The sequence below is a fragment of the Apium graveolens genome, chromosome 5, assembly GCF_009905375.1.
Source record: "Apium graveolens cultivar Ventura chromosome 5, ASM990537v1, whole genome shotgun sequence".
NCBI classification, from domain to species: Eukaryota; Viridiplantae; Streptophyta; class Magnoliopsida; order Apiales; family Apiaceae; genus Apium; species Apium graveolens.
In genome coordinates this window covers 4566875-4584134 of record NC_133651.1, presented here as the reverse complement: position 1 = coordinate 4584134, position 17260 = coordinate 4566875, and the positions used below count along the sequence as shown (strand labels likewise).

Sequence of the window (17260 nt, the reverse complement as noted above, 5' to 3'; positions counted from 1 at the left end):
AAACAAATGTTCTGCAAACTAAACATGTTTTGCAGAATAAAATATATTTGTAATGTTTTTACATGCGGTACATATATGATATTCAAGAGTTTGAATAAAATAAGGATATTTGTAGAGTATGATTCGCAAAATAATATGTTTTGCAATGTTATTGTGCAATATTTTGCTTGCAGAACATAAGTGCCCTTCAAGATCTCAAAAAAAGTTGTCTCCATAAAATTTAACTCTCTTTATATATATTAAATAAATATAAATTTCAAATAAGATACTAAGATATAAATAATCAAATTAAGACGAAAACGGAAATTAAAACATATATATATACATGAGATACAATCATCGTCACATAAACACTACAAAATAAATAGAGTTATTAGTCAAAAAACCTAACAAACTTATTATTTTTTTGATAAAAAACCTTTAACTATTTTTTTCACCAACAACCCCAACAAACTATACTAAATTATGAAAAAAAACTAACCATGGTTAAATCTATAAATGCTAGTTGTCAAATATTTTCATATAAATTATATATTTTTGTATATATGTAATCCGCAACCAACGTAATAAATATTTTTTATACAAAAAATATTACTATTCTTTTCGCAAAATAATTATTTGACCCTAAAAATTTACATCTACTTACGACTAATCACCTATATTATGTTGTCCTTCCTACTTTTTCGGTAATATATACTCCCTCCGTTCGTCCCGCTGGATAGTTTACGTACACTGTTTGCACGTAAATCGAGGTTTCAATAAAATATATTTTCATAATATTTTTTTTTTTTTTGAATAAAAGTTTAAACATAAAACTTTTTTTCAGATTTAATATATATATACATATATATATATATATATATATATATATATTATGGAAGTATACTTTAAACGAGCATTGAAAATCGTGCCAAAAAGTAACGTAAACAATTCAGTAGTACGAAGCGAGTACTAATTTATCTAAATTAAAATTACTAATACTAATTTATGAGTTTATATTACAAAGTACATTTTAAGACTTTGTCGAACAAATTTATACAAAATAACTTCTCATTACAGTAGAGCCTCGATAAATTAATACCATTGGGACCAAACATATTTATTCATTTAGAGAGATTATTTATTTATCGATTATTCATTTATCGAATAAATGAATATTTATTCATTTAGATATTATTTTCAGGTTTTTAATAATTCCTTTATAATATTTTATTTTTAAATGTACTTAAAATTTATTATGATTTATGTGATATTTAAATATATTCATTTTTTTAACATTTAAATTGGTTTTACATGCATCTATGCATGAATACGTAATAATGAGACAATACGTCCAATATGTATTAAAAGGTTACAAAGTTACTCGTAATGCTGTATCTTTCAGATCTTATTTTAACATCAAAGTTATAAACTAATAATGACCGATCAAATGAAAAGTGTTACTGGATTAAATGTATTTATATATTTATACAAAGATAAATGTATATTCGAATTATTTTGATTATTCATTTATATTTAAATAGGACCTATAAAGACTTAATTTTTTTATTCATTACATTTAGTGAGGTTATTTATTAAGCACATTTGCCTAAGTTGGAACCAAAAAAAATTATTTATTTTTTGAGGTTATTCATTCATCAAACATTTATTTATCGAGATTCTATTGTATTTATATTTGACACATATTATTTTACAATTAGTACTTTCGTGTATTGTGTTTGTTTATTTTAAAATTTGAAATTTTCGAAGAGCGAATATATCAGATATTATATTCCAATTATAATTATATTGTAATTATTATTTTATTTTAGCTCCGTAAAATTTCATCAATCCCATATCAGCCTAACCCGATTCATTATTCTAAACATATACCGTTTTTCTGAATCAAACGACATTCAACTTTTTTAGAAAAAATCGAATTCGAATCGTTAAAAAAACCGACTCAACTTAGTTCGATTATAGCTTTGAAAAAAAAAATCAAAATTAGAATTTGAATCCGACCTAACCTAGCTAGTCAAAATCCTAATAGACTTTATAAGCGAAAGCGTGGAGAATGTTCAATATGCATTGAAGATGATCTCCGATGCCTGATATAACGGGTCAGCGGCTCAGAATTTAATCCTACCTTGTTGTCAATCTCTAATAAGGTTTAAATTTAGTCAAACTGAATGAATACGAAAAGGTGTGGACATATTTATTTCCAGGCATTTGAAGACTTCAAACCCTCTATAACTATATACAATGATTAATGTGCTTGGTAGGGAGTAAATTTTAAGCTTAACTCATCAGATTTTTCACTTGTATTAATCATATTTTTCAGCATTATTCATAAATTGATCAATTAGATTGATGTTTTACAAATGATAACAACATTGGCAAACTCCGAAACATAATTCTAAAAAGTAATGTCTCATATCTTCATCCTATATAAAACGAGATAGGATTTTTAAAGAAAGCTAGATAAATAATCTGATCATACCAACAAAAATATAGTAATATTCAGTTGATCGGTGAAGGTACCGATTTAGTATTAATCTAAAAATCAGGAATTAATCGGAATAATTAATTGGAATAAAAATCGGATATACTTTAAAATTTGTAATTATATTTAATTTAAAATCCTTACTTTATTAGTAATTTATGAATCAATATATACATTTAGCATATTACATAATGATAGTTATATAACTTTGATTGAAATTTAATTTCATATCTAATAATTTATTTTCAATATACCGATCAAGATGATATATAGGGATTAATCGGATTTCAAAAATCAGATTGGTCATGTATTTTTAGGAGTCGTTTCGTTTAGAAGATGGTATGAGTTTGGAATAGTAATCAGATCTAGTTGGTATGAGATTGAGAAATGATTTCTGATATAATGTGTTTGATTCAATGTTGGAATAAATCTGTTTTATTTCAATATAATTGAAAGTTCAGTTGCTTTCAAATATGATGAATAAAAGCAAACTATAGAGTACATTGAAATTAAGTTTTTATACAACTTACAAACAAAAATTTAATAAATGTGTATATGATTGGTTAAAATAAAATTTAAACAATTAAATGATAATTTAATATTTGTTAAGAAATTAAAATATAACTAATCAGCATTAAATAAAAATAATAATAATTTAATTTAAAAGTAAATAAAATATAATTTTTGAAATATGTGTATTGAAATTATATTTAACTATATAAATATAGTTGAAATGATAACAATAAATCTGATATCTCGTACCCCTTTTCCAAACTCACCTTCTCCCAATATATCAAATGTAATTCCCAGTGGGTTTCAAGTATGAGTTCGTCTAATAAAACTCAGCAACCAAACATCATTTGGAAGGGAGAAAACTCATTATACCCAAATCTCCAAATATGCTGAATCAAACGATCCCTTAGAGGATTAATCAGGAATTAATTGATAAAATCGAAATTTTTTAGAACAATGACTATACTTTTAAACCCCACTAATCTGATTTTCAAAAGTTTAACACAAAAAAGTAATTTCTGTTTCCAACTTAAAATTTTAAATTTAGTGACACATAAAATAAAGACACTTGGAGAAATTTTTTAAGGTGAATATTTGTGAATTCATGTTACTCAAATATGCCTAGGCTGACGGAAGGCATGATATTAATGATTTTTGCTTCACACAACCTTTGACCAATGACCAATCGCTTGCAGCCCTGCAGCAGCCATTATTTGTAAACTAATCTTACCCTCCCTCCCCTGTTTTCAGCTAAATGCCGGGCTACATTTTACATAAACTTATATTAACAGTTTTTCGGTGCGTCCGTGAACACACAATAAATTTTTAGGTGAAATCTTTTATTAGTAGTGCTTATATCTCCATAATAGTGATAAATCTCATATATGCACAAAAATTCTGGTAAATAAAAATAAAATTACTCATAATAAATATATAAAAATTAGTGTTTAGAGTGTGTCATCGACACACTAGAAAAACTATTACTCCCTCCGCCCCAATCTACTTATTCAATTTGACTTGTGCACGTAGTTTAAGGTGCATTAATCACATAATTTTGTTGATTATTTTTTAATTTTTTTGGTGAATAAAAATTCAAATCTTAAACTTTTATTTACAAAAAAATATTGAAAAATAATTAATAAAACTATGCAGTCAATGCAACTTAAATTACGTATAAAAGTAATTACGTATAAAAGTCAATATGTACAAATAAATTGAGACTATGCGCTGAATGCAACTTAAATTACCCATAAAAGCTTTTGATAATTCAAAATACTTCATCTCTCAGTTCCTCAGATTTTTGTTCTAGAAGTATTATGAGCACACAACCTGTTCATTACTTCACCTTTTTTGACTTTTAAAAGTTTAGTCTAATATAATCAGGATAACATTATCACTAGGTAAGACTATTCATATAACTTGCCTAGCAAAACATCCAAATTTAATAATACAAACCTCTTATTATTAACGTATCATTTTCACTAAAAATATCTGGCGTTCTGCTTTTTCATTTGTCCATCACATTTTCTTCTTGCGTGTTCTTAACATTCTCTGGCGTTTTAAACTACTCCTTATTATCTTCTTGAATGTAAAAAAAACAGCTCTTAAACTTGTTCTTTTTGTTAGTTTTGTGTGTTAACGAATGATGCCAAGCACTATTGAAGATTGGTTAAGGATCATCTATGTGGTGTTTTCATTCTTTGCTGCTCTCTGCCTAGGTGCTATCAAAAGTATGTCTTTTATTTCCTCCTCTCTGTTAAATAACATGAGATTCTGACGGGTCTTCCTCTGATACCGTAAGGTTTTAGAGAGACTGCCTTTCTTTGATACCGTAAGGTTTTAGAGAGGCCGTAAGATTTTAGAGAGACCGGTTACTTGTTTCTGCAATTTTCTTGGCTTCTTCTTGATGCATGTCTGGTTATGGATGTTCATTGATCCTGTGGTATATGTTATGTAACTTATTCAGGTGTATTGGTGGGACCGATTGCTGCTTTGATACTAATATTTGGGAATGTTGGAGTGATTCTTGGTCTTTTACCTTCCCATGTTTACTGGACTTTTTATACACTTATCAAGTAATTTTTCTCAATCTTTCGACTTATTGATTTATTCACTTTCCCTGTTCTTGAATTTGTTTTGAATTATGTAGATGTTTATTGATTAGGATATGCATGTTTTTGTTGTGTGCACTGATTCTTTGTGAAATTCTTCAATTCTTATTCAAATTAATCTATCAATAACAAAAAAATACTTGCAGGACACAAAAGTTTGATGCATACCTTAAAGTAGCTTTGGGGTTTGCATTGCCTGCTTTATTTGCTATTTGGGTGGGATTAAGCATAGCTGGTAGTGTTCTTGTCGGTCTAGGTTATGGCTTCTTTACTCCATGGGTTTCGTCTTTTGAGGCCTTCAGGCATGACCACGACAGCGCGTATACCATGTTCTTTCATTGCATTGTGGTAAGTGGTAACTCTTATTTTCTTAGCCTCTAAAACAGCTTCATGTTATTTAGATTTGTTTTTGTGTCTGTGTTGTTGTCATAACTAGGATGGAACTTGGGGGACAATTAAAGGAAGTTGCACAGTGGTTCGAGATTTTGCTGATGTGTGTGTTCACTCTTACCCCGTCTACTTGAAAGAACTGCGTGAATCCCCTTATACAAACGAGTATAAACCGTTAAGGTACTGTTATTCTAAGCTCATTCAAATCAGAAAAATAATGATTGCATTGGTAACTTTGAATCATTTCCAATAAAGAGAACCAGTTTTGTGAGATGTTATTCACTTGGAAACAATGTGACAGGTTGATTCATGTTCCCGGTTGTATCATTGTCGGGATTATGGGACTTGTTGTGGAAATTCCCCTTTTTACTGCAATAGCCATAGTCAAGAGTCCATATTTGCTGTTCAAGGGATGGCAAAGACTTGTACATGATCTAATTAGCAGAGAAGGCCCGTTTCTGGAAACAGCTTGTATTCCTATCGCTGGATTGACAATTCTGATGTGGCCAATTATTGTCATCGGAAGCATTATTATGGCTATATTCTCTAGCTTTTTCATTGGATTGTATGGCGCAGTGATAGTATATCAGGTTTGTTGAAATCTAGTGAATACTTGCTATTGTTAAATACACAGCTTTCAACTGCATTATTAAAAATTCATCATAAATGTAGGAACGTTCCTTTCAAAGAGGTCTTGCTTATGTGATTGCAATGGTTGCTGAATTTGATGAATACACGAATGATTGGCTGTATCTGCGTGAAGGGTCTATCCTCCCAAAGTAATTATTTTCTCAATTCTCGATACCTTGTATTTTTTGATGTATATATTGCTATGTCAGAGCAATGCTGCTATAGATCTTCCTCCGTGTTCTAGTTTTAAATGTTGTTATCACCTTGCTCACAGCCAGGCCCAGATATAGAAAGAAGTTATCTACTTCATTAGACCCTTCTGTTGGAGGACATCACTCAACTGACGGTCCTCGTATTAGCTCTGTTATTAGAGAAGCACCGCCAATTCTTATGGCAAGCCTGTCATCAAGAAGATCGGTCAGGGAAACTATACATGAAGTGAAAATGGTCCAGGTTTGCTTTCAACCCTAAAAGTTTTTTTGAAGTCACCAATATTTTAGGATCCAAGAGATCAAGATATGTTAGACTACTGGAGCAAAGTTTAATTACCTACTGATGTATTACTTAGATGGATTAAGTTAATGCTAAAACTTTAGAAGTCAATGTGAGTACTCCTTATTATAATGGCAGTCCATTTATAATCTTCTAAATCTGATGAACATGATACCTGTTGCTGTTAGAGCACATGGTATGAGATGTAATAAATCTAATGTAGGTTGAAAACAGAAACATTTGGTCTTAAACTCCTAATTTTGTCATTTCAGCCTGGCACAAGTCGGTTTTACAAGTAAACCACATAGTTTCTATATACATTTGAACACTGTGTTTTTGTTTCGGGTAAAACTTGTGCTGTTAGATCATGGTGTCCTGCATCAATTTGATTGTAATAACCTATCTTCACTTTTATACCTGGAGAGGAAAGGAAAACTGATTTTCTTCCGCACTTATTTCTCTTTATAGGCTAAGTACAGTAATTTATGTAAGTAGAACATCAACCTCATATCTATCATGCGTATTCCTGGAAATTGCAATAGGTTTGGGGAAACATGATGAGATCTTGTGAGATGCGGGGAAAGGAATTACTGGACATGCATGTAATAACTATAACCGACCTCTGTGATTGGTTGAAGGCGAAGAATAGTAAAGAAGCAGGCATTATTGGTGTTGGAGTGCCTTGTTACACACTCTTCCATAACATTCTTTACTCCATAAAAGCTGGATCAGATGGTCTGTTGATTCTTGATGATATTGAAATAACGCATCTTAATAGGCCAGAGGACAAATGATGGAGTGGTTTTTTCAACCGTTAATGGTTCTCAAGGAGCAGATCAAGTGCATGGAAGAGAATGAAGTCAAGTACATGGAGAAAATAATTCTATTTGGAACAAATCCTCAGCGCATCCAGGCGTGGGATAATGGCAGTGTGGTGCCCCAGAATGCAGTAAGAGTTGCTCAACTCGAGGGCATTGCCAGAAGGTAAGAGCTTCTCTGTATTCCAAATTTATCAGATTTTTGAGTTTGTCAAAAAGAAAAGAATGAAAAATAAGATGTTGGCATATCAGTCTTGCTGTTCAAATTTATAAGGCTTAATTCATCCAACTCGACTTTTTTCCCCAAATGCCAACTTAACATTATTGAACTCTGAAATTTCTTATCATCATTATTACCTTTTCATCAAGTTTGTTTGCATTAGAAACGCATTTGGAACAAGTTCTCCTGCATCTGATTTCAGTTTACTGTAATAAACTGAAATTCTGAAATGATCTTCTTTTGCAGGATGGTGGGGATGGCAAGAAGAATATCGATGTTTCCAACTTACAGAAGAAGATATCGCCATATAGTGAAGTCCTTAATAGCAGGGAAAGAAAGCTGTGCTCCAAAAGAAGGCTCCTTCAGGTCCAACAAAGAAGGCTCCATCAAGTCCTTATCAACAAAATCAAGTACCTCACTTGAAATTGTTTAGAAAAACTGAAAAAAGTCTTCTTGTTCAGTTAGCTTCTCTGCTTTTCCTTATCATGTGTGTAAGGGTAATGTACATTTCTTGATTCCATATTTTGTGTACTTGGTTTGTATATAATCAATCACATTACGGTGAAAGAAAGAAATTCTTCAATTTTGAGAAAGAAAGACTTGTATACACCATCACCATTAGTATTTACTTGGAATGTGATCTTGATTCGTTTAAACACGGTGTTTGAAACCTGTACAAGAACATAAGAATTTGCAGGCTCTAGCATTATCAAGTTAAGGTGAAATGAATGTTTAGCTGATTAGTAGACATCTTATTATGCTTGAACCGACCAAAATATCCACTATTGGGGGGGGCCCAAAATGCCGTTTGCGGGGATGTTGCGCTAAAAAATGAGGGTTTTTTTTATCGTAGGTAATCTGCAGCCACTACCCTTCGGGTGCGCACCGGTAAACCCTACGGGTTCATGCAGTAGCCTGAAATGGGGTATTTTAGGAATTCTTTCGATGAGAATTCAGACATGAGTTCACAGATATATAGGAGTTATTAGAATTCAATGCAATGGAAAATGCGCCTATTATTGGAAGTCTTCATTTGTTGGCTGTTAAAGTGGAGTAGTTCTCAGCGGCTGTGCCCGCAGATTGTGCCTCGTGTTGTTCATTTGCAATTTAAATTGACTGGTTAATTATCATTGTTATCAAAAAATGCGTATGAATTGTGTCATTGTGTGTTCGGCCGTGGGGAAAATGAATTCCTAGATTGCTTACTATTATGTACCTTAAGCTTATAAATATCTATATTAAGCTTATAACTTCAAAAAATCTGAAATCCGAAATCCGATCTGATCCAGAAAAAAGCCCGGGCCGAACCGATCCGTTCTGATCCAGAAAAAAGCGGGTCTTAAACGGGTCTCCTTTTTCTCGAAAATCCGGCCCGGCCCGAAACCCGAAAATCCCGGATAAAAGTCCGGATCGAAAAAAGCCTGGATAAAAGTCCGGTTCGGCCCGAATAAAAGCTCGGGCTTTTTGAAAAGCCCAATTAAAAAACCGATTTTTTATATAAAATTTGAAAATATACAATAATTTTTAAGATTTTTAAAATAATATAACATAATATTAGAAATAACTAAAGTATATATGATTATTTATATATTATATTAAAAATAATTATTTATTTCGGTGTCTAAACTACTATATCTGATATATCAAGATATTATTTTTTTGGTATTTAAACTACTCATAATTCGAGTTATAAAATATTAATTTTTTTTAATATATAAATAAAAAACCCGGTTCCGCCCGATCCGGTTCGCGGGTCTAAAACGGGTCTTATATTTCAGGAAGCCCGGCCCGGCCCGGCCCAATTTTTAAAAAAGCCCGACACGATCTGTGTTAAAAAAAAATCGGGTTTTTTAAAGGCCGGATAAAGTCCGGCCCGATAGGTTTTTTGTGCATCTCTACTTATAATCCGTGTATCATGCGGAATAAATTAGGCTAATTAGTCTAGATAAAATGACATCCTATAATTTAATTTAAATTCATGTTTTATTCGATTTTTTTGTGTATTTAGGTTTTGTTTAGAGCTTCAAGTGCAAGAAAGTCTCGAAAAAATGACAAAAATAGCCTATTTTTGAAAAAAATTAATAAAAATAGTCATTCTGAAAAAAGTGGCCAATTTTGACCGATTGAATACTCCACTGTCAATTGGGTATCCCAATTTGTATAAAATATTTCACCGGTAGTTGGGTATTTCATATATGGGATACTCCACTGCCAGTTGGATATCTTGTATAAAGTGGATACTCCACTGACAGTTGGGTATCTCATCAACTAAAGTTGACCAATTTTTCAGAAATTGGTTATTTTTGTCAATTTTATATAAAAATAGGCTAAATTTATCCCCGAAAGTCTCTCAATACGATGACGAGAATATCACAAGGAGGAGTATTCTAAGTAGGGTGTCTATCTTCTCAATTTAATATTTTTATTTACGAGCATGTACAAGATAATTATTATGTCAAGCGAATAACCAATAACCAAATATATCACTCTTTCGAACAACTCCATCAATTTTTTTATTATAGAGAACCCACAGCCGCTACCCTTCGGATACGCACTGATTAAACCCCACAAATTTATGCAATAACATGCAAATCACGTGAAACAAGATAAATCGCATTTAAGCAAGAGACTCTGACTCAGGAGATATAAACATAAATTTTACTCTTGTGAGATTCGAATACGAAATTTGATCATATGATCAAGAAAATAGTTATCCACCCTTTAATTCCACCAAAAAAAATAATTATCCACCCTTTTAACTCCACCAAATTTTAACATGCACTACTAAAAATTGTCACGTTACTATATTTCAAACATCAAACTCCGAACTTCAAAACTAGTTAATAGCTTCAAATTCATTTTAGTTCATCCACAGTGTCAAGTTCAAATATCATTTTTCAGAAGACTTTGACATCATTTAAAGTTTGAATTTTTTTTAAAAAAAATTGATTCAGATTACAGCTCTATGTACATACAAACAAATGAATTGGAAAATATATATAAATAATTTGTTATTTTTCAGTATATTACCAAGTAATTTAATTTTCAATTAAGTTGTAGATTTACAAATGTTGGAGTTAAACCTTCATATAGGTTTTTGAGTCAAAAATGGTTTAGTGTAACAAAGTAAATCATAAACATCTGATCTTATAGTGTTTTCTGAATTCATGGTTATTCTAAATTTGAAGAAAGACAAGGAGATGTGGACTTTTATATACACCCTTCCTTAAACACTGGCGTCCTAGTACACTACATTGTCACTTGTCAGGCATGTTTGGAAACAGAACAACAAACAAAACATCCATATATCTTGCTGATCAGGTTAAGGTCTATATAAAATAATAAAAAATATAGGCTCTCAAAGTAGTTAATTAATCCATATCTCAATTTAACCACAACATTCAAATGAGATATACCAGTGTCTTGAATAGATTCATGAAGTTAATTTTTTTTTATAATCTTGTGTTCGGATCAGTTTACACGTATATGCAAATGTAGATTCCAGAAATGTAAAAATAAACAATGAATAATGCACAATGTTTTGACATGGGTGATAAAGTCAAAACAGAACCATTGTGTAAGCTGTGGTACAGAGGAAGGAAGTGGCAGTGACCACAGGGCACAGCAGTGCGAGACTGTGAGTGCACAACTTGGCATGATTACTGCACCCTTCTAAAGTGGGAGAGGAGTCCAAGCATGTGCGCCTCCCCCCATTCCGTAACGAATCCTTATCATCATTACATTGTATAACATTTTTTCTTAATTGACTCAATGTTGTAAAAATCGCTAGGCGGACTGGTTGAGGTACCGCCTAGCGCTTAATCGGTAAGGCGGAGATTAATCGGAATGATTAATCGGATCGTTAATTGGCTGTATTTAAATATTATTATTTATTTAATAAAAAATTTATATTAATGTAATTAACATTAATTATATTATATCAGATTGTCCAATAAAATTTGAAATTTTATTGTTTCGAAGAATGAATATTATTTTTAGATATCAATTATGTATGATAAAAAACATTAAAATGAATTAAAAAAAGATGAACAAATATTTACAGAAAAAAGCCATGAATCTACGTATCTATATTGTGAGTGTGAAAGGAATAAATTAATTTAAAATATCCACCAACTACCATACTCGTACAAGATAATTGGTTACAGGAGGAAGACTGTAAGAGTAATTGTCTGTCTTGGTATTCGTGCTTTTGCCTTTGTATCTTGTTATTTCTACATAGCTACTTTTTCGTCACGCTCATCGGAAAATACCGTCGGAGAAGAATACCATCACAAAAAGCAAAACGACCTTCATCTTCATATTAGGCGATTAAGTTGATTTCGCCGCCTTTGACCGGTTCAGCCGCCGAAGACCGATTTTGACCGTTTATGCCATAAAACGCCTGAGCAACCGATTACCTTCAAATCGCGGCGGTGAGGGCTCGCCTAGCGCCTACGCGCCGCCTAGGCGGCCACCCAGACCGTCTTTTAGAATTATTGACTACGTACGCACACGCAACTTCTGATCTCCCCGTAAGGGTAAAAGAGCTCGATCACTATATTAATACTTTGTTGGCATAATGCGACAAACGTCACACTCCAAATCCAAATTAATTCTTCTTTGTTGCCTTTTCTCGATCGATTTTTTCTAATATATGTCAAATACACACAATAAGCACCAAATTACACGAGTTCAGAGTTTTTTATTGACCTTCTAATCATAAATATAAAGAACCGTGTATATAATAATAATTTCACAAAAAAAATTTAAAATTAATTGAAATTAGTGTTTATTGTGTACCTGGACACACATTAAAAAGACCTTTAATTTTGAATTATCCCCCTAGTACTAATTGAACTCAGTCACAGCCCTATATCATCAGTTCTTCTGAGCAACCTTCTTCTTCTTTCTTAAATCTTAACCATGGTCCATATGGATCCTGGACCACCCTTTCTTTCATCAACGCCTCCACTCTATCACCTACTTTCGTACTACTAGTCTATTACAATATCATTATACACACCCACACACACCTTGTACACTGCAAGTTTACTACTGTCATGTAAAAAAACTAACAAAAACTATAGGTAAACAGACTGAAAAGGTTAAAAGATGAAGAAATCACGACCCTGATATGAAAGTCACAGATATGGCAAAGACATGTCTGTTGCTTCCATAAACGCGAGTTAAACCAACAAGAACATGCAGAACTGACTGGAGCAAAAGAGTGCACCAACTAATAGCAAAAACTGCTTTTACTGGCTATTTACAAAGGCAAGAAAAAAACAACAGACTAGTAGTAATAATTTGCACAAGAGAGGATCCAGGCTATTTAGCAGAGTGGTGTACTTTGCAATTTGCATGTACAAAAGTGGGGTTAAAAGCTTGTAAGAAGACAATAAAAAACACAAGAAGATGCCTACTGCCAGACTATAATGTACCATCTTCTGCCAGTACTGCCATCATTATTTCAAGTCCTTTCTATTTCACATTTTAGTTACCACATGGGAGGCCTTCAAATTGCACAACTCCTCCTTTCTTAGCTTCCAATCTCCCCACGTCTCCGTAGCTTACATACCAAGCCCCGTGTAGCTAGCATATTCATATTCATATTCTGATTCTGATTCCATACAAACATAAAAAAAACAGAACAAATTTTGTATTTATCCGAATTCAAACTAAGCTTAATTTCACCAACATAAACATGAAAAATTCATTTTACACCACACTCTATTGAATCAACCACCGATCTCTCTGGCACCGAAAAACTAGGACTACAATTATAAGAGAATCACACGGACTTTTCATTTTACCTTTTTCCGACGAAACATTGCACAAGAACATTTCCAGAAACTCAATTTCAGAACCACTAAAATTTCCATTGAATTTTCTGTTTACAATATTCAGAAGACGGAAAAAACAACGAGAAACAGAGAGTTTCAAGAACATTCATTAACACAAAAGACTAAAAGAGACTGATCTTATATATCCTCCGCTATAATCTGTAACGCCTGGAGAATAATAGTAGAATTGAGAGAGCTAGCTTAATTTTGTACATCATTCGAAACTAAAATTAACACCTAAAATCGGATATTAAATTAGTAAGTACTACTACCAGAAACAGAGCAAGTTTTTGCAGAGATTATTTCTAGAGAAGACTCTGTTTATTATACTACTAGTAAAATAGTGTTAAATTTGCATCAACATCATCTTCCTCATGGCTTTAGTGGAACCCACTCGTAACGTCCTTTCAACGGCTTATCCTTTACAATGTCAAAGTTATACCTGTAAATTTAACCAGAAAAACTACCTTCAACATTTATGCAAATAGAGAGAGAGAGTTTGAAGCTGAGAGAGAGAGAGAGAGAGATTGAAGCTGAGAGAGAGAGAGAGATTGAAGCTGAGAGAGAGAGAGAGAGATTGAAGCTTACTTTTCTGTGAATTCTTTCTGAATTTTCTTCTCTGCAGCAGCGAAAAACTCTTCAATTTCAGCTTCGGACGGCATCTTCTGCGCCGTTGATCGACGGCGAGAATTTGCTGCCGGCGGTTTAGAATTCGACTCCAGCGCGCCTGTTTCTTCTCCAAGCTCACTTAACGGCGTTGTCTCTCTCCTGAGATAACAAGATGTAATAAATTACAACTTGAATAACCGAAATGATGCTTTATTTCAAAAAACACAAAGGAGACGTGAGAGAATAAATCTCTAAAATAAACCAAAAAAACTAAATATACCTCTCTCTGCAATTCGAATCACAAGTCAGGCTTTTAATTTCCACGCTCTCCTCCTGTTAAAACAAATTCAAATTTCAAATTCACAATCTCACACAACACGTATTTGTAAATACACGCGTGTATGTAAAACTATACACACAATTATACACACACAAACCTCCAGATCTAGAATCTTCGAATCCTCATTTACAATCTCCGTCGAAGAACAATACGACGCCGCGAACTCACCGGAGCTAGGGCTCCAACACTGATCGTCAACAGAATTCTCCGTTACTTGACGGCACCGTTTACCTTGCACTAAACACGACGATGTCGAACACAATTCCGTCTCTCCGTCTCCGCCTTCTCCTCTCTCCGCCGCACCGGAACTCTCCTCCACCACCTCCGCCGGCAAACCTCGCTTCCTCGTCGTCACATCCATTCCTTCAATCTCTCTCTCTCTCTCTCTCTCCCTCTCTCCCTCAACACTTCATCATCAACTCAATCTCGAAATCGTCTGTATGTATCTCTGTGTGTGTATATGTTGAGTAGAGTAGTGAATAGAATTGATTGATCGTCCGTTAGAATGGTTGTTATAACCACGTTAAGTGTGGTCCTAACTCCGTTAACGGTAGGCCGTACCCGTAACGGGATTATTGACGGCACCGTTATAAAAATTAGCTAATTATAAACTGACACCGTTAAGCATTACCGGATAAAAATGGATTTGAGAGGAGAATATTGTTATCAACACTCACATATATAACGTTCTCAAGTCCGTTTGGTACAGAACTGGTCTTAAGCATAATTATTGTGTAATTTTGGTGTTTTACTTTTTTGCCCCTACTTTTATTCTCCGCTATTTTTACTTTTAGTTTTGTTCAATTACCATCATGCCCCTATTTTTATTGTCGGTTTGTGAGTTATATTTCGCCAATCGTGTCGGTTTGTGAGTTTGGTTGAATTTTATATCATTTTTTAATCAAAGTACAAATACAAATTAATATTTGTATCGGATTGGTATAATTAAGGGTAGTGTTATTTTCAGAGGAAAAGTTATTGAAAGAAATCAAAATACCCTTATTATTTTTTATTTGCTTTTAGTTATTGTACTAATATGAGGGGCAGTTTTGTCTTTTCAAAATTTTTTGCTCTGAAACTAAAAAAATTGCTCTGAATATAAAATTTTTCTATAATTAAATATCTTTATAATGTAATTTATATGTCATTGACACTATGTTATAATCTGTAAAATAATTTTCAGGTAAATTTATTCTGAATTTTTCGATATCTGTTTAAAAAAGGTAAAATTTCTTGAAAAATAAGATTTTTTAATAAAAATCACCTCTCTTTTTAAAAGGAGAAATATATTTTAAAATGAACATTCTTCATCATTTTTCATAAAAAAAAATTATTTCGAAAATATTTTCTCAAAAAGTAATTTTTAAATTAAGATTAATTTTGACAAAGTTACCAAAAAATTAGAGCATCTTCAATGATGTTGATTAAAATAGTTGGCTAAAATGACATAAATAGTAATTATGTAAATTTGTCGAACCTGTTAGCTGATTTACTTCGATAGAATTGCCTATACTGATTAACTATATTTTAAAATAATATATTTTTATCATTTTAAGTTATTATAAATAGAATGTATAATTTCGATATGGTAAGTATATTATGTGTAATTTAACTACGAATCTGTAAAATTTTATCTAACACAAATGTACCATTGGAATGAATTAATATTCACAGAATCTCTATAATATTTATTTATGATATTTTTGACAGTTTTTAACTAAGAATTTTTACCCGTTGGAGATTCTCTCGGTAGGAAGGTGTGATGGGGGTTATGATTGGACACACAAATATTTCATTGATATTTGTTTTGGGTGTTATTTAAAATGCGTACTTAAGTACAGCTGAATGTTTAAAGAAAATAGTAGTCAGAGACCTGAGAACCAATGAGATATGCATTTGTAATTTTGTACTGCACATCACGAATGAGAATTTAGAAAACGTAAATTATCATGTACTACTGGTACCTAATTAACCCCAACGCTACAAGTACAGTGTACCTAAATAACCACCGAACGGAAATAGAAAAACTAAAGTAGTAAGGTATAAAAAACCCTAATTCGCCCGCAAGGGTTGGCTCAGCTGGTTAAAAGAGACGAAAACTATCCTCTTGGTCACGGGTTCGAATCCCACGGGACCTCCTGAGTCAGAGCCTGTCGCCTAAATGCGGTTTACCTTGGTTCACGTGGTTTGCAGGCTATTGCGTGAGCCCGTAGGGTTTACCCAGTGCGCACCCCGAAGGGTAGCGGCTGCGGGTTACCTACGATAAAAAAAAACCCTAATTCTCTCTGATCAGAGTCGGTCGCCCCATCTTCCTTTAACCCTAATCATCACACATCCTTCTTCACCCTTTCTATCCATCTTCATCTTTATCTCCATCCTCTCTCTTCATCCATACAACATTTTTATCATTTGTTTTTAACTTTCTTTCAATAAATATCGGATTTTGTTTAAAAATTCGGTTCTTTTTTCGTTTCGTTTAATTGAGTTGTTATTTATATGTTTGATTGTCTCGCTTTGTGCGATGTGTCTCGCTTTATGCGATGTGTTGAAAATGGATTTTACATTATATTGGGAGATCTGGATATCTCGCATCAACAACACTTTCAGCAGGTTTATAGCTGATGTCCGGCAGGTAGATAGCTGAGGTGCTTTTAGAACGGTAGTGAAAATCGCATGTGCTCGTCTCTCACAAAATATTTTTGTTCATAACACGAGGGCCCTCTCAGTTTTTGCAACTGAGACTTCTGAACATTGTATTATCCATGAAATTAATGTGAGGGTCAATTGTGAAACTACTGTTTTCGGTGTAGAT

The 17260-nt window shown here is 32.7% G+C and overlaps 2 protein-coding genes across 2 annotated transcripts; one reads left to right on the top strand and one right to left on the bottom strand.

Annotated features, from left to right (window-relative positions):
• The first annotated feature begins 4463 nt into the window (after positions 1–4463).
• On the top strand, positions 4464–8282 carry LOC141662046 (putative membrane protein At3g27390). Its single transcript, XM_074469099.1, is given in 10 exon segments — positions 4464–4725; positions 4962–5070; positions 5253–5454; positions 5543–5676; positions 5798–6086; positions 6169–6275; positions 6405–6579; positions 7161–7407; positions 7410–7602; positions 7903–8282. Coding segments are annotated over 10 exon segments (1731 nt in total). The 5' UTR covers positions 4464–4637; the 3' UTR covers positions 8090–8282.
• A 5204-nt stretch (positions 8283–13486) lies between these two features.
• On the bottom strand, positions 13487–15108 carry LOC141662045 (cyclin-dependent kinase inhibitor 6-like). Its single transcript, XM_074469098.1, has 4 exons — positions 14546–15108; positions 14389–14441; positions 14088–14267; positions 13487–13941 (listed from the first exon to the last, which is right to left on the bottom strand). The coding sequence occupies exons 1-4, from the start codon at positions 14807–14809 to the stop codon at positions 13872–13874; spliced, it is 567 nt and encodes a 188-aa protein (XP_074325199.1). The 5' UTR covers positions 14810–15108; the 3' UTR covers positions 13487–13871.
• Positions 15109–17260: the final 2152 nt, after the last annotated feature.

Coding starts and splice junctions, on each gene's coding strand:
- LOC141662045 (XM_074469098.1), bottom strand. CDS start 14,809: ATGGATGTGACGACGAGGAAGCGAGGTTTGCCGGCGGAGGTGGTGGAG. Junction 14,442..14,545: donor CGAAGATTCTAGATCTGGAG/GTTTGTGTGTGT, acceptor TTGTTTTAACAG/GAGGAGAGCGTGGAAATTAA. Junction 14,268..14,388: donor GATTCGAATTGCAGAGAGAG/GTATATTTAGTT, acceptor TTGTTATCTCAG/GAGAGAGACAACGCCGTTAA.